The 25,201-nt window shown below is 43.2% G+C and overlaps 1 protein-coding gene across 4 annotated transcripts in view; it reads left to right on the top strand.

Annotated features, from left to right (window-relative positions):
• Positions 1-25,201, top strand: part of TSC22D1 (TSC22 domain family member 1) — a 79,692-nt gene that overhangs the window by 15,808 nt on the left and 38,683 nt on the right. Inside the window, exons 2-4 of one of the 4 annotated variants that reach the window (XR_014564035.1) lie at positions 11,652-11,823; positions 16,384-16,493; positions 17,770-18,313. The exons of 1 other annotated variant lie outside the window; for it this stretch is intronic. Coding sequence is in view for 1 of the 3 variants with exons in the window: in XM_083738304.1 (XP_083594430.1) it covers positions 11,765-11,823 (59 nt within the window). In the remaining 2 variants the exon portion in view is untranslated. Of the gene's footprint in view, positions 1-11,651; positions 11,824-16,383; positions 18,343-25,201 lie in introns of those variants that run through there. 2 more of the 4 variants (XR_014564034.1, XM_083738304.1) reach the window with 2 other exon arrangements.

The following is a 25,201-nucleotide window of genomic DNA, read 5'->3' on the forward strand; positions in this document are numbered from 1 at the left end:
ATCATCATCATCATCATCATCATTATTTATTATTTATACCCCACCCATCTGGCTGGGTTTCCCCAGCCACTCTGGGCGGCTTCCAACTGAATATTAAAAACAATACAGCATTAGACATTAAAAACTTCCCTAAAGAGGGCTGCCTTCAGTTGTCTTTTAAAAGTAAAATAGTTGTTTATTGCCTTGACATCTGCTGGGAGGGCGTTCCACAGGGTGGGCGCCACTACCGAGAAGGCCCTCTGCCTGGTTCCCTGTAACCTTTCTTCTCGCAATGAGGGAACCGCCAGAAGGCCCTTGGCGCTGGATCTCAGTGTCCGGGCAGAACGATGGGGGTGGAGACGCTCCTTCAGGTATACAGGACCGAGGCCATTTAGGGCTTTAAAGGTCAGCACCAACACTTTGAATTATCCTTGGAAACGCATTTTTTACTCAGACTTAGTGGTCATAAGGACTGATCCTTCCATGTTAATTGTCACATATAATTGCAGTCAGGGTCCTGCCCTAGTTGGGATTAGCTGTTGTCCAGCCCAACAGTCAAACTCCCACTTCATGAGATTGTATGGTTGGCACCGACCTGAAATGTAGATCTCTGCGAATTGTGAGTTGGCCTGTTGGGGACATATTCTGTTAACCAACTGCGACAAAGTATTAACTGTTGACTGCGATCCCTACCTCATTTATGCAATTTTAAGTCCCACCTTAAGGCAAATTTTTAATGCTAAAGTTTCACTTTAGGAAGGAGAATTTTGTTTTCTTCTTGCTATTGTTTATTCATAATTGTCTGAGTTTTAGTGCCTGATTTCTGCTTGATAAGTGTGTAGACCAGGGGTCTGCAACCCGCGGCTCCGGAGCTGCATGTGGCTCTTTTACACCTTGGCCGCGGCTCTGGGGCGGATACTAGCGAGGGGAGGAGGCGCATTGTGTGCCCCAACACTCCCCACTGTGGCGAGCGCTGTACTGGCTGTGACGTCGCATGGGGGCGGTGCGTGCGTTAGTCACGCACTGTCCCGATGTCACCTTCCTGCCCGCCCGCTACATTGTAAGGGGCATGTACGCTGGTCACTGCATTGAAAGGGAGCATGTACGCTGGTCACTGTTTTGAAGGGGAGTGAAGAACACACACACACAAAAAGGTAACTTGTTAATTTAACGTTTATTTCTATGAGGAGGAGTAATTCTGAGGGGTCAAACAAAGAAATAATAAAAAGTGACAAGAAATTTATTTTTATAATGACGAGTTTTGCGGCTCCCAGTTGTTTTTTCTTCGGAAACGGGTCCAAGTGGCTCTTTTTGTCTTAAAGGTTGCAGACCCCTGGTATAGACAAAGGAATGCTGGGATCACTGTCTCCTTCCCATGGTCTCTTCCCTGCCTTCACTCTACCATTGGGTCTTCCCCCCCCCCCCGAATTTTTTTTTAATTAGTTTTCACAATATTATAAACAAACACATAAGACAAACAAACAAAAATCATAGCCTTATTGAAAATTACAGTTATTAACTTTGTTAAGTGACTTCCTCACTTCCCCTTGGTTGAATTTCATTGCATGTCCTTTTAACAGTTTTCCAAATCCCAATTCTTATAAAATTTAACTTAGACGTTAACATCCTTAAATCTTCATAATCTATGGAATTAAACATATTAATTCATCACTTAACATAAATAAAATCCTAAACCAATTAAGTATCTGCAAGCTGTTTTCAGTTAATTTGACTTAACAAATTTAGCTAGATAATCATTAAATTTAATCCACTCTTCCTGATACTCCTCCTCCTCCTGGTCATGGACTCTTCCGGTTAGGTCAGCTAGCTCCGAAAAATCCATCATCTTCATCTGCCATTCTTCTATCGCTGGTAATTCTTGGGTTTTCCCCTTTTTAGCTAACAAAATACGGGCAGCAGTTGTGGCAAAAATAATTTAACATCTTTCTTTCTACCATTGGGTCTTTTTTTTATTATTATTAAAAAATTAACCTTTTCTTTTTATAAATATTTTATTAAGATTTTTGAATAAAAATGCAAAAATAAAGAAGCAGAATAACATATATCATAACATACTTTCTTAACATCTTTGGACTCCCTCACACCTCCCGCTCCCATTTGCATCGTTGTCAATTCTTGCCCGCAATTTATCATCTTGTTTACAGTCTTGTGTCAGGTTCATTTAAATATAATCTGTTAATTCTCCAATAGATTTGTAAGTTTTCCTCAAACTTTTTTATCCTTTTAATTATCTAATTTAGTGGTGCACAATTATTTATGATCTAGCATCCTTTCTTAACATTCAACCAAATTACAATGTTTTTTTAAAATCAGTCTTGAATTTCTTCCAATGTTCTTCGACCCTCTCCTCTCCCAGGTCTCGGATTCTGCCAGTCATCTCAGCTAGTTCCATATAGTCCATCAGTTGCATCTGCCATTCTTCCAGCGTGGGTAGATCTTGAGTTTTCCAATTCTTAGCGATAAGTATCCTTGCTGCCGTTGTTGCGTACATGAAAAATGTTCGGTCCCTCTTTAGCACCTTCTGGCCGACAATGCCCAAAAGGAAGGCCTCTGGTTTCTTAGTGAAGGTATACTTAAATACCTTTTCCAGCTCATTATATATCATTTCCCAGAAGGCCTTCACCCTAGGGCAGGTCCACCAGAGGTGAAAGAATGTTCCTTCATTTTCTTTACATTTCCAACATTTATTATCAGACAAATGGTATATCTTAGCAAGTTTAACTGGGGTCATGTACCATCTGTATATCATTTTCATTACATTTTCCTTCAAAGCATTACATGCAGTGAAGTTCAACCCAGTGGTCCACAACCTTTCCCAATCCTCAAACATAATATTATACCCAATGTCCTGTGCCCACTTTATCATAGCTGATTTAACCATTTCATCTTGTGTGTTCCATTTTAACAGCAAGTTATACATTCTTGAAAGTACCTTAGTCTTTGGTTCTAACAGTTCTGTTTCCAACTTCGATTTCTCCACCTGGAACCCTAGCTTTTTGTCGTTTTTAAAAACTTCTTTAATCTGAGCATAATGTAACCAGTCTCGCACTTTATCCTTCATTTTCTCCAAACTCTGCAATTTCCAATTGTCTCTGTCTTTTTCTAATATTTCCCAATATTTTGGCCATTTGGCCTCCATATTGGGTCTTTTTCGGGCCTTAGCTCCCAGAGGTGAAAGCCACCTTGGAGTTTTGTTTTCCAATAAGTCTTTGTATTTTATCCAGACATTAAACACTGCTTTCCTGACAATATGGTTCTTAAAGGCCTTATTGCTCTTAACCTTATCATACCATAAGTATGCATGCCAACCAAAAGCATTATTAAAACCTTCCAGGTCCAATACATCAGTGTCTTCGAGAAGTAGCCAGTCTTTTAGCCAGCAGAAAGCTGCGGCTTCATAGTACAACTTTAAGTCTGGCAGGGCAAAGCCCCCTCTTTCTTTCGCATCAGTTAATATCTTATACTTAATTCTGGGCTTTTTGCCCTGCCAGACAAATTTAGAGATATCTCTCTGCCACTTCCGGAAGCACTCCGTTTTGTCCACAATCTGTAGGCAATCTTCTACCATTGGGTCTTGAGGCCCATCCCAACAGGCTCACTCACACTACACAGATGTGCATTTCAGGTAGGTGCTAACCATACTTTTCTTGCTATTGTTCCCTAAATTTCTGTTGACATTTTGGTGATCATAATGCTAGAATCTTTACTGTTTCTGCTTCGCCATTTGGAAAATATTCCTTAAAATTAACCACAAAATGGGAATTGGGTTATTATCAGTTTATTTAAAGCAAACTAAAGGAATCGGGGGGGGGGGGAATCTGCTGGCAAAGTAGTAACAATTACTTTGTAAATATCAACAGCCTTGAAATTGTCGCATATAACAAAAGGTGTGGACTATGTAAGCAAACTGGATCTCTTTATTCTTAGAAAGGCATCAGTAATAGATTTGTAGCTCAAACAACCTGTTTGTGTTCATGAGGAAGGAGTTACTGCTGCATGTTAAAGTTTACAAGCAGCAAATACGACTTTCTTTAAAATAAAAACAGATCAGTCTTAAACTTGTAAATTTTACTGCTGGTGAAGTTTTGGGAGATTTGAGCAATATCTAAACTCTGAATGGGGGAATCTTCTTCATGCAATAGAGATAAATGACTTCAATTAGTTATGCTTTAGAGAGATGTCATAGTATACATGAGATCTTCATTCGTGCAGAGGTTTCTGTCTTGAACTTTGAGCTCCTTTAAAAAAATTCCAGCACATTAGCTAATTTAACAGTTGACAGAAATTGAAAAATACTGATCTGCCCAGTATGCCATCAGTAGTAGAACACTACGGGCTGTACCCAGTTGTGGTTTTGCACTCATTTTTTTACCCATTTAAACATACATTAACTTCTTCTGTTTCCAATTTCAACAAAAGTTGATATGTGTTCACAGTAACATGTTCATAATCAGTACACAGTTGAATTTCAAAGTCCGTCTTTACATCCTCTGTCTTTTTATCCAATTTAAACCTCTCTGCTGATTGCATATAAGAAAACCACTTCAGATTATAACCTTCTACTATTTGTTATTCCCTTGTTTGAATTTTATATTCTCCTTGATGCAGTTCTAATAATTCTTGGTATTTTGTCCATTTCTCTTTGCCTCTCATCTCTTTTTTGTAGAAGACTTCTCGTGATGAAATCCATAAAGGTGTCTTTTGGTACAACCCCAAGTTTATATTTATTCTGGATTCTTAATATGGCACTTCTAATAAAGTAACTTTTAAAGTCCACGTTAAATTTAACTTTGTCATACTGCAAATATCCAAGCCATCCGAACCTTGGGTCATGTCCTTCTATTTCCAGGAGTGCCTTACTTCTCAAGTAAGGGGTGCCCAAACTTTTTTCAAAGAGGGCCAGATCTGATGAAGTGAACATGTGTGAGGGCCAACCTTTTTTGGGGGGTGATTTAAGTTGTTGAGCGTTTTGGGGGGATTTTACCCCAGGAAATAAACTGCCACAGGGACCTGATTAAACCGACTGGCGGGCCAGATTAGGCCCCGAAGCGGACTTTCGACATGCCGAATCCACACTAAACAGCAGGCTGCAAAATAGAATACAGTTTCCCTCACACAAGACCCCCCCCAACCAGATTTGTTGTTGTTCAGTCGTTTAGTCGTGTCCGACTCTTCATGACCCCCTGGACCAGAGCACGCCAGGCCCTCCTGTCTTCCACTGCCTCCTGCAGTTTGGTCAAACTCATGCTGGTAGCTTCAAGAACACTGTCCAACCATCTCGTCCTCTGTCGTCCCCTTCTCCTTGTGCCCTCCATCTTTCCCAACATCAGGGTCTTTTCCAGGGAGTCTTCTCTTCTCATGAGGCGGCCAAAGTATTGGAGCCTCAGCTTCAGGATCTGTCCTTCCAGTGAGCACTCAGGGATGATTTCCTTCAGAATGGATAGGTTTGATCTTCTTGCAGTCCATGGGACTCTCAAGAGTCTCCTCCAGCACCATAATTCAAAAGCATCAATTCTTCATCGATCAGCCTTCTTTATGGTCCAGTTCTCCAGGTATGGTCCAGGTACAGAAGTGGCTGTACCTGGGCATTAAATGTTGCTGGTCACAGAAGCCGCTTGAGACTTTAGTGGCAAGTTAGAATCCAAGAGCCAAAGCTGTTGAGAGGTGGGTGCACATGTACCAAGCCCAAAGCCAACAGGGCCCCAGACTCTTCTCTTCTTTTTGACGAGAACCAGCTCGCCATCAGTAAGAATCAGTCTCACACAGAGATGGGTTGAAGAAATCTGGCTGCCTTAGAGCTCCAGCAGCACAGCCTTTATTGTGTAAAGTCCGAAAGATACGAAATACAAGGAATGCAACTTTTTCTAAGCCAGCAGATAAGGGCCATCGCACTAGACCACGCAGACGATGAGGCTATGTTACGTGGGCCAATCATTAGGACAGCATGAGCTGTTCACGCGTTGATCATGCTCCAAGGATGCTTTTAGCTATGAAAGCACCCTGCAACTTTGCTCATGCTCATGTACAAGCAACCATTTTCCCACATCTTTTCTTTTCTTTTCTTTTCTTTTCTTTTCTTTTCTTTTCTTTTCTTTTCTTTTCTTTTCTTTCTTGTCTTATCAGACCCCTAAAGCAAAACGACAGGCAAGTCTTAGCTTTTTAAGCAGTTTCTGTGGGCTAAGCCAGCCTTGCTCCTCCTGCCTTTTAGATAATAGGTAGAGTCAGAGCTGTGATTGATGGGCAAGTTGTCTGGACACCAGGAATCCCTGGAGTCCTAAAAAGCTGCAGTTTCCCCCTCCTTTGCATTTCATTTCTGGCCAGTGGCTTCTGTCTCTACATTTGTAATCTTGATTTCAGATCGGATACTCTCATTTTCTGCAGATTTCACTACACAGTAAGTGTAGAGGATTGTTAAAGAATCCTCCACCCTATGGGGGGGGGGGGAAGCATTTGTGAAAAAAATAAATCTGTAAGCATTTTGCTATTTTGGGAGGGCAGGCAGAGAACAAAACGTGTCCCTGTACAAAGATGGTTAAAGGAAGCAAAATTTGGTGCCTTTTCATGCATTTTGTACCACTTCCTATATCCTTACAACAGGCAGGTTTGCCTGAGAGTTGTTGAGTGGACCATGAGAGGAAGCGAGAAAAAAAGAACGATGACTTAGGTGAGCTTAAAATGTGGAACAGCATATGTTCATTTTGTGTGTGTGTGTGTGTGTGTGTGTGTGTGTGTGTGTGTCAAGTTGGCAAACTGGTTTTTGTTTCTCTTGCTGTCAAACATTAGGAGTTGAACGTAGCTAATCAAAGTTTGGAGGGGGAATGCCTTCTCTCCCGGTTTTGGGTGTGTTCTCCCCCCATCCAATGCTATATTATAAATTATGCAGTTACGGATTTTAATATGCATCAAGTTGCCCCAATATTTTGTTGCTCTTGTTTTCACAATGTGGAGCCAGGGGTGTGGAAAGAAATAATCACTGTGCGCTTCACAATTGGAGGGTTATTGATACCCAGTCTCTTGGTTTGTGGACTTTTCTCCTAGGGAAATGCAGCAGTGGTATTGGGGTGAAGTTGATGGTTAATTTTTAGGTTATTAAATTTCTATACTGCCTTTCATCCAGGGATCACAGGGCTGTAACACAGGAAATTTAGGAAAGTAAATTATGTAACCCCAGCTCTACCTTTAGTGATGACATGATGGCCTGTGCATCTCAGGAGTTGTCCAGGGAGCTTCAGTTGCACAGCAATTAGGAGTAATTATTTTCAGTAGCAGCCTTTTCTGTTGCCTACTACTCTCCTAAAAGCTGAAATTGGGACCAGTCTTTGTCATAGTGTTGGAAGTGATCCCTGTAGAAAATTGGGAAGTGCATGTATTTAAGAGTCTCCAGGTCTTGGTGTAAAAGCCACTTGCCACACCTTCTGGAGTTTGCCTCTTAAACACATATGCTCCATACATCTATAAAAAAACAAAACCGTACTCAAGAACCAATTAATCTTCAACATGTCTTGCTTCTTCCCACCCATGTTCTGTGTTGGTGGTAAAAGGAAGCGTACAGTGGTGCCTCGCAAGACGAAATTAATCCGTTCCGTGAGGCTTTTCGTATAGCGGTTTTTTCGTCTTGCGAAGCAAGCCCATTGACAGCTTAGCGGATTAGCGCTACAGCTGTCAAGCGGCTTCCAGCAATCAGCTGTTAAGCGGCTTATCAGCGGAACAGCTGATAAGCGGCTTAGCGGCTTAAGAAAAGGGCGAAAAAAGCGGGGGGGAAACCGCGGGGGGATGCAAGATTTTTTTCGTCTTGCGAAGCAACCCCATAGGGAAATTCGTTTTGCGAAGCGCCTCCAAAACGGAAAACCCTTTCGTCTAGCGGGTTTTTCGTCTTGCGAGGCGTTCGTCTTGCGGGGCACCACTGTACTTGGTTTCAGTGATATATGTTTAGTCATAATCTCCTTTCTTGCAACTTGAAACCATTGGTTTGAGTCCTACCCTCTGGAGCAGGAAAAAATAAGATTGTGCCATCTTCCTTGTGACAGCCCTTTGGATATTGGAAGATGACTATCGTATCTCCTCTCAGGCTCCTCTTTTCCAGGCTAAACACACCCAACTCCTTCAATTAGAGGAGGTTAAGGGATGATATGATAGCCATGTTCAAATATATAAAAGGATGTCACATAGAGGAGGGAGAAAGGTTGTTTTCTGCTGCTCCAGAGAAGCGGACACGGAGCAATGGATCCAAACTACAAGAAAGAAGATTCCACCTAAACATTAGGAAGAACTTCCTGACAGTAAGAGCTGTTCGACAGTGGAATTTGCTGCCAAGGAGTGTGGTGGAATCTCCTTCTTTGGAGGTCTTTAAGCAGAGGCTTGACAACCATATGTCAGGAGTGCTCTGATGGTGTTTCCTGCTTGGCAGGGGGTTGGACTCGATGGCCCTTGTGGTCTCTTCCAACTCTATGATTCTATTCCTCATAAGGCTTGGTTTCCAGACCATTGATATTCTTGTTACAGATAGGTAGCCGTGTTGGTCTGCCATACTCAAAACAAAAAAAAATCCTTCCAGTAGCACCTTAAAGACCAACGTAAGTTAGGTCTTGGTATGAGCTTTCGTGTGCATGCACACTTCTTCAGATACACTGTGAGCCTCCTGAATGTAGTCAGTTTTGTTCATGATGACGACAGCTCCATCCACACAACGATGGTTTACAAGCTATAAGGAACACCATTTCAGATAAAACCATAGCGGACTTTGCCACCAAACTCTGCCAATTTGTCCTTACCCACAACAACTTCAAATTCGGTGGTGACCTGTTCCTTCAGATCAGCGGCACAGCAATGGGCACCCGCATAGCCCCACAGTATGCCAACATCTTCATGGCAGATTTAGAACAACGTTTCCTAAACTCCTACCCACTCAAACCTCTCTTGTACCTGCGATACATTGACGATATTTTTATCATCTGGACACATGGTCAACAGACCCTGGACACCTTCCACCAGAAATTCCATGATTTTCACCCCACAATCAACCTAACAATGAATCAATCTATGCAAGAAATACATTTTTTGGACACTACTATAAAAATACAGGATGGGCACATAGACACTACCTTATACCGTAAACCAACTGACCGACAAACATATCTACATGCCTCTAGCTACCATCCCAAACATACCAAACAGTCCATTGTATATAGCCAGGCACTACGTTACAGCCGTATCTGTTCCAATTCTACAGACAGAGACTCTCACCTAAGAGATCTACAGCAAACCTTTTTAGAACTAAAATACCCAGCAGATGAAGTTAGACAACAGATCAACAGAGCCAGACTGATACCCAGAGAGAACTTGCTGCAAGACAGACCCAAAAAAGAAAATAAAAGAACACCTCTAGTCATCACATACAGCTCCCAAGTTAAAACAGTACAACGCATCATCAGAGATCTACAACCTCTCCTGGACAATGACAGTTCTCTTTCTCAAGCTCTGGGAGGAAGACCTTTCATTGCCTACAGACAGCCACCCAATCTTAAACAACTCCTAACCCACAATAATACTACAACCAGACTTAACACGGACACTGGCACCAGAGCCTGCAATAAACCCAGATGCCAACTTTGCTGCCACATACACCCGGACAACACCATTACTGGCCCCAACAACATCACACATACCATCTCGGGACTATTTAATTGCTCATCGTCTAACATTGTGTATGCCATCAAACGCCAACAGTGTCCTTCAGCTCTCTATATTGGACAAACAGGCCAAACCTTATGCCAAAGAATAAACGGACATAAATCTGACATCAGGAATCACAAGACAGAGAAACCAGTAGGAGAACACTTCAATCTCCCAGGACATTCTATACAAGATCTCAAAGTAACTGTTTTACTACAAAGGAATTTCAGAAATAGACTGGAAAGAGAAGCTGCTGAATTGCAACTTATTACCAAACTTAAAACCATGGAGAGACCTGGTCTGAACAAAGACATTGGATTCTTATCTCATTATACATGACAAAGCCATTTTTCACCTTCTCACCCCTTGCTTTTTCCTGTAAGACCTATTGCAGTCGTTAAGAGTCGTCAACAGGCTCATCACAGCTATCTGCCAATCACCCATTCCCACCACCCTTCTGAGTAATACCCCACCCCACCTTCTCACTATATAGAAGGGTCTGGTAACTTCTGTTTCAGTGTATCTGAAGAAGTGTGCATGCACATGAAAGCTCATACCAAGAACTAACTTAGTTGGTCTTTAAGGTGCTACTGGAAGGATTTTTTTTTGTATTGATATTCTTGGTCACCCTCTTCAGCACACATCCCAGCATGTCAATATCCTTCTTAAATTGTGGTGTCCAGAACTGGACACAGATATCCAGGTGTGGTCTGACTAAGGCAGAATTGAGTGCTACTATTACTTCCCTTGATCTGGACACTATACTTCCATTGATGCAGCCTAGAATAGCATTAGCTTTTTTGCTTCTGCATCACACTGTTGGCTCATGTTAAGATTGTGGTACACTAAGACCCCTAGATGCTTTTCACATGTATAAAGTGAAGTATCCCCCATCTTACATTTGTGCATCTGGTTCTTCCTTACATTTGTCCCTATTAAAATTCATTTTATTGGCTTAGGCCCAGTTCTCCAATCCGTTAAGGATTCCATTTTGAATCCTGATTTTGTTTTCTGCAGAATTATCTCCTCCTCTTGCAGAGGTGGTACACAAAAACAGACCTCAGATGATCTCAGGGTCCAGCTTAGTTCACTATACACCTGCTAATTGCATAGAATTGCAGTTAGCTTTAATTTGCTGCTGCATTACTCTGTTGACTCATGTTCAGCTTGTGGTCTGCTAAGACCCCTAGATTTTTTTTTCTCCTGTAGTACTGACAAGCCTGGTGTCCCCCATCTTATATTTGTTTAGCTGGTTATTCTTGTCTCAGTGATCCACACCTTGGTGTCCCCCCCCCACCCCCGTTGTTGGTTTGCTAGAGATGGATTTCCCAGCTCACTTGGTATTCTAATGACTAGGTTGAGTTGAGGTTCCTTGAAGGATGGTTCTTGTGGCGTCTGTGCACATTACAATTATGGCGACAGAAACAATGGATCAAAGTCTCTCGGTATTTACAAAAGAAACAAAAATCCTAATATGCCAATCTCATTTTTGAAACGCTACATGAGGCAGTTGTTCCATTCTGTATATTCTGCAACACATGAGTATTTATGGTCAGTTCAGGCAGTTTTTGTGTGTTCAGACATGTTTGATACCAGGGTGTACAGCAACGAACCAGAAAAAAGTCAGCAAACGACTGTCCTACTGAAGGAATAATTTGTTTTGTTTTGAAGGTGGGTGTACCAGGGGGGTATTTTATATAAAATAGGTTGATATAAAATAAAACATATCTCCCATTTGCCTGCATTCTTATTTCATTGAGACTGATTTCCTTGGCTGGTGCCACTTCTTTTTAACCTTGTTTTCAACCACAGTGTGCGCTGCTTCGGTTATATAGATCTTAATGTATTCTGTAAATATAGCATGTTTAAGTTTTACATCTACTTGACTTTATCTTTTGTTTCTGGGATACTGTGAGAGCCAAAAACACGACATACGCATAAAAATGGATTTATGTTTCTACTGCATTTTTCTTTTGTAGTTGTTTCTTCTAATTTGCTAAACTCTCTTAACTTCTGACTGGAGAAATGAGTGGAGAAATGAAACTTCTTCAGAGGCAACAGACACCACTTTCCCCTGACTTTAGAGACCGCCATGAAGGATGCATTCCATAACTTGAATGCAAAGCGGAACACAGCCGTACATCCTTACAGGTGTGTGTGTATCAAACTGTGCTTAAGTTTGAGAACAAACACTGGCTTCATGTTGTTAACAGAAAGCAAACTATAACCGTGTCGATTACTTAATCTGGAACTTAATGGCAGGCAAGTGTCTGGAAAAAACCCAGTGGGAATATTGTGATACTTCAACAGTATAGTAGAGATTTGAAAAATTTGAACAGAGAAGTTCATGGATTATGATGCACCTTCCCCTTTGCAGATGGCTAATAATAATAATAATAATAATAACAACAACAAATTTATTATTTATACCCACCCCATCTGGCTGGGTTTCCCCAGCCACTCTGGGCGGCTTCCAACTAGAGATTAAAAATACTGTATTTTTCCGTCTATAAGACGCCCCCTTGTATAAGACCCCCCTATTTTTAGCAACTCAGTTTTAAGAAAAAGAGTGGAGATGGCCCAAAATTGTTGAGCTTCTCCCCCTCTCCCCATGCAGCTGTGGGCAGGAAACACTCCGTGAATTGGACATTCCCTGTTTTTTGAAATGATTTTTGAGTCAAAAAACCTCGTCTAATACATGTAAAAATACGGCACATTAAAACATCAGTCATTGAAAACTTCCCTAAACAGGGCCGTCTTCAGATGTCTTTTAGACTTCAAAGTGCAGGGCCAGTATATTGGTACCTCTCAGGTGAGTCCATTGTCATTCTAAAAGAAAGAGGGAGGCGTTCATGGTGAGCTCCTTTTTCTAGAAAAATATCAAACCTGGTGAACTCGTTAGTAATAGAAAAATGTACTTCGTATGTAACTTTGGCATTGCTAGAATTGAAAGAGGGAGTGGATGTTGATAACTCTTGCCTTTCAGAGCGTGAGGAGTGCTCTCATTGTTTCCGCCCATTCCCTCCCACCAGTATGGGGTGGGGAATAATCAATGGGAAAACTAATATTTAACATTTTTTCATGTAAGAAGAAATGGTAGTGGCGATTGCCCCTTTTAGTGGCTGTGAAAGGTACCTTGTAACAATTGACTGACTTTTCCAATACATAGAAATAGCTTTTTGGTTGGGGAACTATTTTGAGTGTCCTAATACTCCCACTCCTGTTCATTTTAAGCTCATATAAAACATGAAGAAAGAAAAATCCTAGTTTGCTCCTTCCCCCCATTTTTTTTCTCTTTTTCTTTTTGTTATTTGTATTCTGGAATTTTCAAACTGAGGATTTTGTGTTTTAGTACACATATTCTGAAGAGAAACATTGCTTTCTGATAAAAACTACAGATTTCTGCCTGCTTATTTTTATTTATTTAAAAAATCAGGTAACTGAAACTGGTAAAATTAGAAACTCAGCAAGTGTAACTGTACTGGAAATTTTAGTTCAAAAGAAACTGCAACATCTAGAATAATCATGATGGATATTTAATAACGAATGTAACCTTTTGTACTGTGATCCAAGTAAATATGTGAAATGCTTTGGTCAGGGGAAGGCTAGGAGAAGCCACAATTGTCTCTTCAAATAAGCCTGTTCATTACAGGCTTTATTCATCGTACAAGGTAAAGTTATGTTGTGTCTGCTGGTTCGAGGAAAATATATAGGTATAAAAGGAAAATTCCTGGATGCTAAGATGCAGGTTGAAAATCACAAAATATGCAGCAAAGCAAAGCATGGAAAATAGGCTTTAGATCTTTAAAATATGTCTTTCCAAGTGAGTTCCAAATAGTCCCCTCTTCCCTCAGCATTGGAAAAACCAACATGTTAATAAGTTAAAAATGGTTTACCAACAAACTCTCCAAAGGTAAGGTTCATGTGCTTTTCAATACATCACAGAGAAAAGTTGCATAGATTGTAAAATTTGGCTTAGGAAGTGGTAAAGTTCTGAGATTATTGGTATAGGAACACAATTATGGCTTGTGAGAGCCATGTTGCTCCAGTTTAGCTTAGCTCCAGCTTAATCACATGCTGAGTACATCCTCCGGTAGACTGAAGGGGAACAAAGGCTTGATTACCTACTCTATGGTCTTAACCCCTTCTGGCATGAATTAGACTTCAGCATACTGGTTATATGAAGCTGGTTATCCCACAGTAACATTTGATGTGCATGAACAAATAACTAGCTCAGGGGTCTGCAACCTTTAAGACAAAAAGAGCCACTTGGACCCGTTTCCGAAGAAAAAACAACTTGGAGCCGCAAAACCATTGCAACATTTAAAACAAATATAACACTGCCTATATTGTTTCTTACCTTAATGCTATATATACAGGATCGTAACGCACGCACCGCCCCATGCGACATCACAGCCAGTACAGCGCCCGCCACAGGGGGGAGTGTTGGGGTGCACAATGCGCCTCCTCCCCTCTCTAGTATCCGCCCCGGAGCCGTGGCAAAGGTGTAAAAGAGCCACATGCGGCTCCGGAGCCGCGGGTTGCAGACCCCTGAACTAGCTCTACAAAACTAAAGTTGACAGACTTTCCTGCTTAATATCCTAGTATATAACCCTTCCACTTAAGGGACTCTGCTTTTTCCAAAGGATACAAGGTTAACTGACCTTGTACAGCTAACTTTAATTGCAGGTAATAGTGAATTGTGTGCTTGCTGAGTCTTCTAGACCAGTGTTTCCCAACCTTGTGCCTCCAGCTGTTTTTGGACTACAATTCCCATCATCCCTTGCCACTGGTCTTGCTAGTCAGGGATGATGGGAGTTGTAGTTCAAAAACAGCTGGGGGCGAATCTAGACAATGAGCACTACATATCTATTTTCCTTTTGAGTTCTGTGATTGTCCCCCTCCCCCAACTTTACTTCATGTTTTTGAATTTTAGATCAGGCATTGGTGGCAGGCATATCTGAACTGGTTGTTTAATTTTGATTAGTGTTGCTGGTGGGAATTTATTATTATTATTATTAGGGTTCCAAAACAGGTAACGACAACCCACTCGCCCCCCAAAAGCATGCAGAGCAGGAAAAAACAAAATCAGAAGTCAAGGTACAGAGGCAGTTCCTACATAAATATTTAGCAATTACATCCAGTGGAGCTGCAAAAAGGGTTATCATGGATACCCTGTTTCCTGCACAGTAGCAGTAAATGGCTGGTGGAAATTTTACTTTGTGAGAGGCTGCATATATACAATTTACTTTATATAAATTTACTTTCCACTGTATACTAGGTCTTAAGCAATGCTTCTTCAATTTTTCATTGTGTGTTTTTTCCTAAAATAAAGAGATGTGCTCCTGTTTCTGAAAGGCTTTCGATGAATGGTGGTATATGTGTGTATTGGAAGGATGTCTTGAAAGACTGATCAGAAAACTGACTAAAGGAACATGGGGATTGTGAAGGATCTTTTCGGCTAGCCTTCCTTTTATTTCCTGAGCGCCCTAACAGTGTACGATGGAAAGTCTTCTATTCTCACACTTACTTCTTAGGCCTCCTTACCCTCTTAGTTGCAGAAGGACCTCCATGAGTAGCTGCCATTGCGCTGCTTATGTGTCATTTGGAAATAGTAGCAAGGTGTTTCAGCCTCTTGAGTTGGTTTTCCTGCAGGCTGGGTATGGGGCTTTGGTGGGGAGGCACTTTGAGAAATTTGGAGCTGGGGTCACCTGCCTATAGCTTCCTGGGAGATGGTATGGTCCTGATAACAAGAATTCTGTGGCTCCTTAAGGTTTTAAGAGCTACTGTTGTAGCAGGATCTTTTCTGGATCAGACATGCATCAGGTGAAGTGGCTTTTGGTCTAGAAAACGTTGTGCTGCAACAAATCTGTTAGTCTTTAAGGCACCACCAGGCTCTTTGTGTCTTTCTGTAGCTGATTAATCATGGTAAGCTTTCTAGACTTTGCCAAAGACAAGGTGTGCAGACATAAAATGCTACTGAACTACTTTTTCTCTGGTTTATATACTCAAAATAATTTGCATATGAAGCAGAGATCCAGAGAAATCAAGATATTTTTTATAATTAACGGACTCTCGAGCCACAATCAAATGGGGTCATTAAGTAAATAGTTGATTTATTAGATCTATATCTTGGCCTTCCTGAAAAGATCTCATGGTGACATACGTGGGGTTGTCCCACTTTATTTTTGCAGTAGGCCTTGGTTAGGCTGAGAGAAGAGCTTTTCCTAGGTCACACAGTAGGTTTTATGGTGAACAAGTACCATATTTTTCGCTTTATAAGACGCGCTTTTTCCCTCCTAAAAAGTAAGGGGAAATGTTTGTGCGTCTTATGGAGCGAATGCAGGCTGCGCAGCTATCCCAGAAGTCAGAACAGCGAGAGGGATTGCTGCACAGCGATCCTTCTTGCTGTTCTGTCTTCTGGGATTCAGAATAATTTTTTTCTTGTTTTCCTCCTCCAAAAACTAGGTGCTTCTTATGGTCTGGTGCATCTTATAGAGTGAAAAATACGGTATTTAACCCAGATTACCTACATGCAGCATTTTTGCCATGTTACAACATGCTGGCTCTCAAGTTTGTGGGAATGTTTCATGTGTTTTCTTGATCTGGACTAGGCCTTTAGTCCTTTCTGTTTCTGGTTTCTTTCCCCTCATTCTGTTTTTTTGTAACCTTGTTTTTTGTGATCTAAAATGAATGCTAATATTTCAACAGATACAGAGTGACTGAGTCTTAACATTGCTCACTAGTATGCCCATGAAGAGGCATGGCCAAAGTTAATTATGTCTAGAGCAAAATCTGGGCGGTCTGGCTGAGCCAAGCAGGTAGGTAAAGATGCTTTGTTTGTGAAACAAAATAATGTAAGCCAACACATACTTGATTACCAGTATTGCAAAAACCACAGAATCACTCTAGAGGTGATTTACTAAGGACAGAGTAGCCCTTTACGTATTGTTACAGCTATATTTGTGATTTATATTTTCCCCACTCCCAAAACACCCCTCTTCTATAGGAGCGCAATGTGGCTTTGCCAGTTTAGTAGGCCTTTAAGCAAGAAGAATCCACGATTATGGATGCCATAATGATATGCCTTTAAAACACAGGCAAACTATTCAGTTGTATGCTTAGCAGTGATTCTAGAACTTGTGGCTCCTCTTTTTACAGGCATTTCAATTTGGCATTTCACGAAAGTATACTACTGTACATGTGCATGGAAATAAAATTCAGCCTCAAGTAAATCAAAGAGTATATCATATTCAGGGAATGTGTGATTAGATCACTAATCCGCTTTGAGACTACAGCTAGAGATCAGAGATTGAAGAATATCAATAGGAGAGGTAATTTTGTGTGAAATAAAATTTCAGTAACATGGAATTGTGGTCATCCTCTGAACGATGACAGTATAAATATTTGAAGCCTTCTTCTCTGCAAGAGATGATCACTGTTTTCAAGAACAATAGTATTTCTGAACTTCCTATCAGTTGCAGAGATTCCCAGTTTCACGAGATTTTATCTCCCAGATTTATCTCTGATGTGATGTTTCAGTTTGTAACTTTGCATTACTAGTACATCCATTGGAATAACACGGCATTTTCTTGTTTCAAATAGTGTACTCAGTCATGGCTTAGCTTGCTCAGTCTGTTCTGGTGGTAAATAAATACGTCAAGGGAATATTGTGATCTCCAATGTAAAATCTGCTGTTCAGATGTTAAGTTACTGTTAGAGAGCTAGGCTTGTCCAAAACAAATTGTTTTATGAAGTATCATGGTGTCATTTTCTATACAGCCCCTGTTTAGAACAAGAATATGTGCATTCTTGAACAGGTGCATATTAATTAAGACACTATTCTCTCTTCAGTGGACATGTACCATCTGGCTAGAATTAATTATTTTTTGGAGCATTTCTGATTGCATGTAAAGAAAGCAGCATTTCACCATCTCTTACTTTATTTGAGTTCTCCGTAGAAAATAAACATCTGAAGAAGTTACGGAGAACATGGAATAAAATGAGTCAATAGCGAATCTGCTAAATCCAATTTGAAGAATACTGATAGAATGACTGAGCAGGTTTCCTTGAATGTTTTGCTCTTCCTGGAACTAGGGGGAAAATGCCACCAGAAATAAATCAGTAAAGGCAGAACTGAAGTCCTGGAGGGCTTGGACCTTTGTATGGAAGAACAGCGAGGATGGCAAACAGCTGAAGAATTAAAGAAATCTGTCTCTTCTGGATCCCATTTTTAGTCTCCAAAGCAAATAGCATCATGGTTTTTATTATCATCCAAAATAAGATTAAATATTGGACAAAGCACGTAATGTCTTAAGCAGTGTTTCATGCTTGCTACTGTTTGGGAGTGGAAGATTATTTTATTACTCCAAGCAACATTTTGAAAATACTTAATGAGCTCTCACTTGTGCAAGGTGACTAGAGGTTATTACTACCAGAGTAATTGGATTACTGCTAATAAATATTTAAAGCCAGATAAAACATGCTTTTTGGTTGGCCTGTAGAGCTGTGTGGTTTTATTTGCAATTTGGCACACTTAAACTTGGAAGGTGGTGCTTGGCTTTGCATAAGGGCTTGAATAAGAATAAATTTGAAGAACTTAAAATTTACTTGACTAACTTTTTACAAGGAACTTTTATTATTAGTTCATCTAAAAGATTATATGGCATGTGGTTGTATCCAATTCTGCCGTTCTGCTTGTGCCACAGACTTCTACTTGTGCAACAGAAATCCCCCTTTCCTTTCCCCATGCAACCTCAAAATATGGAACAGTTTTTGGGAGCATGCAGGGTGAGGAAGAGCAAGTTCAGTTGTGTGAGAAGTATATCGCTTATACAGTGTGAAATACAACCCTTAGTTCATAAACGAAAGGGGGAACACACACAGATTCTGAGATTTGTTATTTTGTTGTATGTGCAGGCTGCAGGAGCCTGTAATACGGTTTACTTGTAATACGAAAAATTTGTTTCCATGTGTTAATATTCATGGGGTGGACACAGCTGAATCATAGTTTACACGCATTATAGTCCAGGTTTAAAGCTCATTGACCCCATTAAAGGATCTTGCTCAGCAGGATTCAATAACGATTTCGCTGGATATTTTATTTTTATTTTTATTTATTCACAGCTTGATTGTAAAAACCTCAAAGTGGTTTACCAAAGATATAACAGTAAAATTAAAAGAAAAAATTACAGCCCAACTTTAAAACATACGAAAGATAAAATACTAAAACAGATTAAAATTACCTTAACAGTTTTAAGCATTTGGACAGGCTTGTCTAAACAGGAATGTTTTTAGGTTGGAATGAATTTATGTGATTTTAGCAGAAATGTTACAAAGATTTAGGAAAAATAGACTGTTAATTGGTGAAAGGAGAGAAAGTAAAGTTATATTAATTTCAAGATAAATTTACAGGACAAAAATTTTAAAAGAGGGAAAGGATTTGCTGAAATGAATAATTGACTTAGAATACAAAAAAGGGAGGTGTGAGGAGGTCAGGGAAATAAGTTAATGAAAGATCAGTAATGGGAAGATTTGTTGTATTTTTTATGGATTTTTCTTTTTTGCTTAATGGATTTCAATTCTCTGTTTTATGTTCTTTTTGATTTTTCCCTTTTTCGTCTTCTTTGTATTTCATCTTTTTTTGTTTTTTTGTTTTTAATTTTCTTGTTGTATTTCCAAAAACTTTAATAAATATTTTATTAAAAAATAAAAATAAACAGGAATGTTTTTAGCAGGCTCTGAATTAGCTTCTACTAGTCATTTCCTTGGCTATCTAAGCCCAGGCCTGATTGGCAGTAGCTTTCCAAGGTCTCATATTGGTCACGCCTTAAGCAGTAGCTGCCTGTGTACCTAAGCATCAATGTGTGATGCTCAGATAGTGCTAGATTAGGGGAAACTGTAGGATCTGAAAGGTTTTTTACACTGCTGTCATTGCTGTCCTTGAACGTGGTCGTGCAAAGTATTTCTAACTGGTAAATGCTTTTCTGAAACCATAGTTTTGTTTCCTAAAACCTCAAAGGTATTGTTAGCTTGCTTTCACTCATTTCAAATACTTGCATGCTGTTTGGTTGCATTTTGAATTCTGTTTAACAAGCCTCTGTTTCCTTAGCTATTCCAGCCTTATATCAGGCTTTCTAGTTTAGGGCGACTTCTCTGGTGATTCTGTTCCAGGCGTAGTTACTCTGGTCTACGTAGTAATTACGTTGGAGAATGTTGTTTTTCACTGTTTGATTTATGAACTGCAGGTTGGAATCTGTGAAGGGAGGGTTGGGTGCTCATTGTGTGCCTGAATAGTGAAACACTTAGATGCTGGTATGTGCATCTGGTATGTGCATTTCATCTAAGGTCTCTGCAGATACAGCCCCCAGTCATCCACCACGATGCAACTAACCTTTGTAGAGGCCTTCGGATGCTTCTCACTGGAACTGAATTCAGAGGTGAAGTAGTCATGTACATTGCAATTCCACAATTCTTCATGTCTCTGTATTGCTCAGCTGCAAGAGCATTTAGGGCTTACCATGAGAAAGATTTGACAAAAGCTACTTGAGGTTGTGGCAAACTACAGTCGTACCTTGGATGTTGAACGCCTTGGCTCCCAAACAAATCGGCTCCCAAACGATCGAAACTCGGAAGTGAATGTTCCGGTTTTCAAACGTTCTTTTGGAAGCTGAATGTCCAATGGTGCTTCCAATTGGATGCAGGAGCTTCATGCAGCCAATCAGAAGCCACGCTTTGGTTTTGGAAGTCAAATAGACAGATTCCATTCGACTTCCAAGGTACGACTGTACTCCAAAAATCTATCTTCGTTCTGCTTCAGGAAGAATGTGGATATCCAGTGAAAATCTTCACTTGAAGCAAAGCTTTAATGTGGGAAATGCGGCCAAAACTTCTGAATTATGGTTAGGGATTGAGATGGACTATGCCTGTGCTTTGTTCTCTGTGAAGACCAGATCCGGTAGTGCCGTGTTGTGGCTTTCTGTGGCTTGTTGCTACTTAGCTTGTGGCTTTTGTCTTTGCTCCTGAGAGTATAGTAATTACGGTTTCAAACGGCAGGTAAGTTTGAAAATGTAATAGTAATATGTGCTCAAGGCTGAATCAAGCTGGAAGAAACTCAACATTGCAAATTTCATGATTCGTATGCAAATTGTTATGCAGAGAGATGTGTGTCTTACTTACAACAAGTGCAAATATATTGTAGTTTTTCTAGTCTATTAGTTGACTTGGTTCTTGTTTTTATTTTCTACTTGCCTTTCTCCCTTTATCTTTTCTCAGTCCCTTATAGTTTTGCAGTACCTCCCATATTTTTAGTTCCTTTATGATACCTTTTTGTGTTACCACTGTGGATTGATTGATTTACAAATTATGGGGGGAGGGGGTTGTGTGTGTGTGTGTGTGTGTGTATAAATAATAAATACCCCCCTTTTTTCTTTGTACAAAGGTGAGGGGCCATAATTCAGTGGGAGGGCATACGCAAAAAAAAATTTCTCCACATTTCTGACATGAATGACATGGGTAGCACTTCCAATGGGTATGTGTAAGGTTACTGATAGTATGTGAATTACTGGAAATCATTTGAAAAAGCCTGATGAACTGTGGGACTGATAGCAATTACCTAAACAATTCAAAGCTTTATCCTCCTGCTACTTATGAATGAAAACCCAAGAAACACACACACACAAAACCAGTGCTTGATCTGCATTCAATGTATACTCTAATATTCAAGTTTCACATTTGTGCCCAAATGGTTTGTGTACAAAGCCACTCCCGACCTAAAGAGGGGGTGGGGTTGCGGGCTCACGCCCCCATCAACGATCTCGCGGGGCTGGCGTCAGCCCCGTGAGAAGCAGGGATTCCCCCAGCTCATTAATATTCTCCGCCCACAGCGGCAGCCAATCGGCTGCCACTAGGGGCAGGCCTCCCGGGATGATCACTTAAGGTCGGGGCAGCCCTGGCTCACCCCTTTTCGTCTCCACAGCTGTAGCGGTTTCCCACCCACCCGCCCTCTAGGTTTGCATCTGGACTTTGCTATGGGCTTCGGCTGGTCGCCGCATGGGGCCGGGTAGGAGTTTTTCCATTTGGCAAATTGGCTGTATTTGGTAGCCACTTGGTTTTTTCGCCTACCTCGTAGCAAAACGTCACAACTCCTGGTTTTGGCGGTTAGGCATTGGCGGGGGTATTGTTATGGAAATGAGGTCGGGGGGGAGGTACACCATCACCTCCCCTAAAGCTTGAAGGGTAGTTCGTTAAAGGACTCCGGGAGGCGTCGCCTCGTCCGAAACCTACGGAGGCTAGGGCCTAAAGCGCGCTCCCGAGCAGTAACCCCCTGGGGAGTGCCCAGGGATGTGCATCTCGGGGGCTCCCCCGGTTGGTGCTTAACCCTTCCCGGTTAGACCGGATAGTCTGGTAGGGCCAGTGCCTAAAGCCAATACCGCTCTTACCTGTAATCAATAAAGTTGTGGCCATTTTCGCCCATTAACCTAAAATTTGGTGTCCGGTGTTGTCAGGACTGCCGCTAGGTCCCAGCTCACAGAGGACCAACGCCCAGTGGATATTATATACAAAAGTCTTTATTGAAGTTTAGTTTCCATTTCCAAGCTCTGGGCGCGCAGGCCCACGTCTTAACGCTAGACCGGCTAAGTCCCCTCTGACTCACTGCTCCACCCACACCAGTTTAAGATTCTAGCCTGGCTCCACCTCTTGCGCTGCTCTTTCCTGCGTTGGGTCCTTCTGCCCTCTGGGGTTCCCTCCTTCCTGGACTCCTCTGACGCGGAGCCTCCTGAGTCTTGCCCCTCCCTCCGGCGGGCTTTAGGACCTGGCTCCCTTCCCGGGCTCCCCGCTGTGCCGCGCTCCTGTACATTTGAACTTGGCGCGCGCGCCCAGCCGGTGACTTTCCTTCTGACCGTTTCCCCGCTTCCTGATGTGGGTGTTGCCAAACCTGACTCCTCTCCTCCCTCTGGTGGTGAGGACACTGGTCCCGACTCCTGGGACTCCCCCTCCCCACTGCGCTCTGGTGGAGACGCTGGCCCTGATCTCCAGCTGCTGTTCAGAGACTCCCCGCTGGCCCCTCCCTCTTGAGGTTTCTCCCTTGGAATCTCCCTTGCTCTGGCCACCGGCGCTCCCTTCTGTGAGTCCTCCGATTCGCTAGAGAGGCTTGTGGAATAACTCTGGCCACTGTCACTGCCTGCGCCCCCCTCGTACTCCTCCTCCTCACTCTCCATTTGCTCCCCCTCCTGTGTCTCTCCTTCTGAACCCCTGACATCCATCCCCCCCTCGAAGCCCCCCCTTCCCCCCTCCCCCTCTTCCGGTGCGGGTTCCGGGTGCTCCATTGTTGTAGGGGTGAGTCCAGGATACAGCTCGTCCCCTGAGGCTTGCAACCATCGAGATAAGTCCGGGAAGTCCCCCATGGGCTCGTCGACGACGACCTCCTCCGCTTCCATCTCCTGCGCGGTGTGCTCGAAATCTGCGCTCGACCCCAAATCACCCAAGAGCCCTCCTCCCCCTGTTGTTTGATGGGGGTCCACCTCCCAGGGCCCCTTCGGCATGTCTCTGCGCCAGCCCACCTCGGGTTGGTCCTCCCACCAATAAGATCCCCCCGTGCCAAAACCTGAAAGTGATCCCTCCGGAGAGCTGCCTCCCGGAGCCGAGTCCTCAGCTGACGAGAAACCCCGGAAAGTGCTGGCCGAGAGTGTGGGTGTGAACAAACAATCCTCGAAAAAGCCCGCCGGCATAGGCTTGTGCGGGAAAAGTGTGTGGAATTCTTCCTTGAGCAACTGCTCTTCCACTGCGTAATCCGGCACCCACCTGTTGGCGCTGGCCGGGGTGTCCTCCGTGGCGAGAAGATATTCAATCCCGTCCTCCCCCCACCTTGAGTCTAAAATCTCAGTGGCTTCATTAAGTGGCTCCCCTTTCGGCGACCCCCCTTTTTTGGGCGCTTCTCTGAGCGGGTCTGGCGCCTTCCCCGGTGCTTGAAACCTGTGGGGCTCTCTGTAGGGCGTGAGCACTGATCTATGAAAGACCGGGTGCATTCTGGAACCCTCCGGGAGTGTCAACCGGAAGGCCACTGGGTTGATCTGCGCCTCTACTTGGTAAGGCCCTAGCTGCTTGTGCCCTAGTTTCTTCTTGGCTAACGATCTGGCTGGAACTGCTTGTGCTGCCAACCAGACCCAGTCTCCCACCTGGATGTCCTCCCCAACCCTCCTGTGTCGATCTGCCTGCACTTTGTAAGCCTGTTTTGCCAACTCTAACTGCCTCCTGAGCTGCTCGTGGATCTCCTGCAACTCCGCTGCCACTTCCTCTGCTCCCTGTGGCTCCCCCTCCCGCACTGTGTCCAGACCCGGGAAGGTTCTGGGATGCCTCCCGTAGTTGGCAAAAAATGGGGTCACCCCCGTGGACCCGTGCTTCGTGTTGTTGTAGGCAAACTCGGCCAACGGTAGATAGTCCACCCAGGTCGATGGCTGCTGGTTCGCGTAGCATCTCAGGTACTGCTGCATGATGGCGTTGACCCTTTCCGCCTGCCCGTTAGTTTGCGGGTGTCTCGCCGACGCCAGGCTGACCTTGACGTTCAGGAATCCCATCAGCTTTTGCCAGAAGTTGGAGATGAACTGGCGCCCCCGGTCGGACAAAATAGACCGTGGTAGGCCGTGCACCTTGAACACGTGGTCTATGAACATCTTAGCGGTCTGCTCGGCCGTGGCCACCTTCGCGCACGGAATGAAGTGGGCCATCTTGGTGAACAGGTCCACTACCACGAGCACTGCCGTCTTGCCCCTTGAGCTGGGTAGATCTGTGACAAAGTCCAGGGCTACCCTCTCCCACGGTACGAACGGTGTCTGTAGCGGTTCCAACAGGCCCGCCGGCGGCTGGTGCCCAGGCTTAGCCCTTTGGCAGGTGTCGCACCTATTGACATAGTCCGCGACATCCCCCCGCATCTTAGGCCACCAAAAGTCTCTGGCTACTAAGTCCACCGTCTTCTCCTTGCCGAAGTGCCCCGCGCTGGGCGCGTCGTGCAGCTGTTGCAGGACCTTCGCGCGGAGGCTGTCTCCTGGTACGTAGAGGACTCCCTTGCGTAGGAGCAGGCCGTCTCGCACTTGGAATTCGTCGCCCCTCGCCTTGCCACTGCACACCTCCTCCATCTTGGCTCGGGCGAACGAGTCTGTTCGCAGCGCGCGGCGCACCGCGTCCAGGTCCACCGTGGCTGACGCGCATGCCCACGCCTGTGGTGTGAAAATGTGCTTGGCCGCCGCCGGTGCCTCTGCCTCCAGATACTGCGGTTTTCTGGACAGCGCGTCCGCCAAGACGTTGCTGTTTCCTGGGATGTACTCAATTCTGAAGTCGAAATCTGCAAAGAACTCCGCCCAGCGGATGTGTCGCTGGTTCAGGAACCTCGCCGTGCGCCAGTACTCCAAGTTCTTATGGTCTGTGCGGACCTGCACCGTGTGCTTGGCTCCGACGAGGAAGTGCCGCCACGCCTTGAAGGCTGCATGTATGGCCAGCAACTCCCTGTCCCAAATGGTGTAGTTCTGCTCCG

This window comes from Podarcis gaigeae (assembly GCF_964106915.1).
Source record: "Podarcis gaigeae genome assembly, chromosome: 5".
In the NCBI taxonomy this organism is placed as follows: domain Eukaryota; kingdom Metazoa; phylum Chordata; class Lepidosauria; order Squamata; family Lacertidae; genus Podarcis; species Podarcis gaigeae.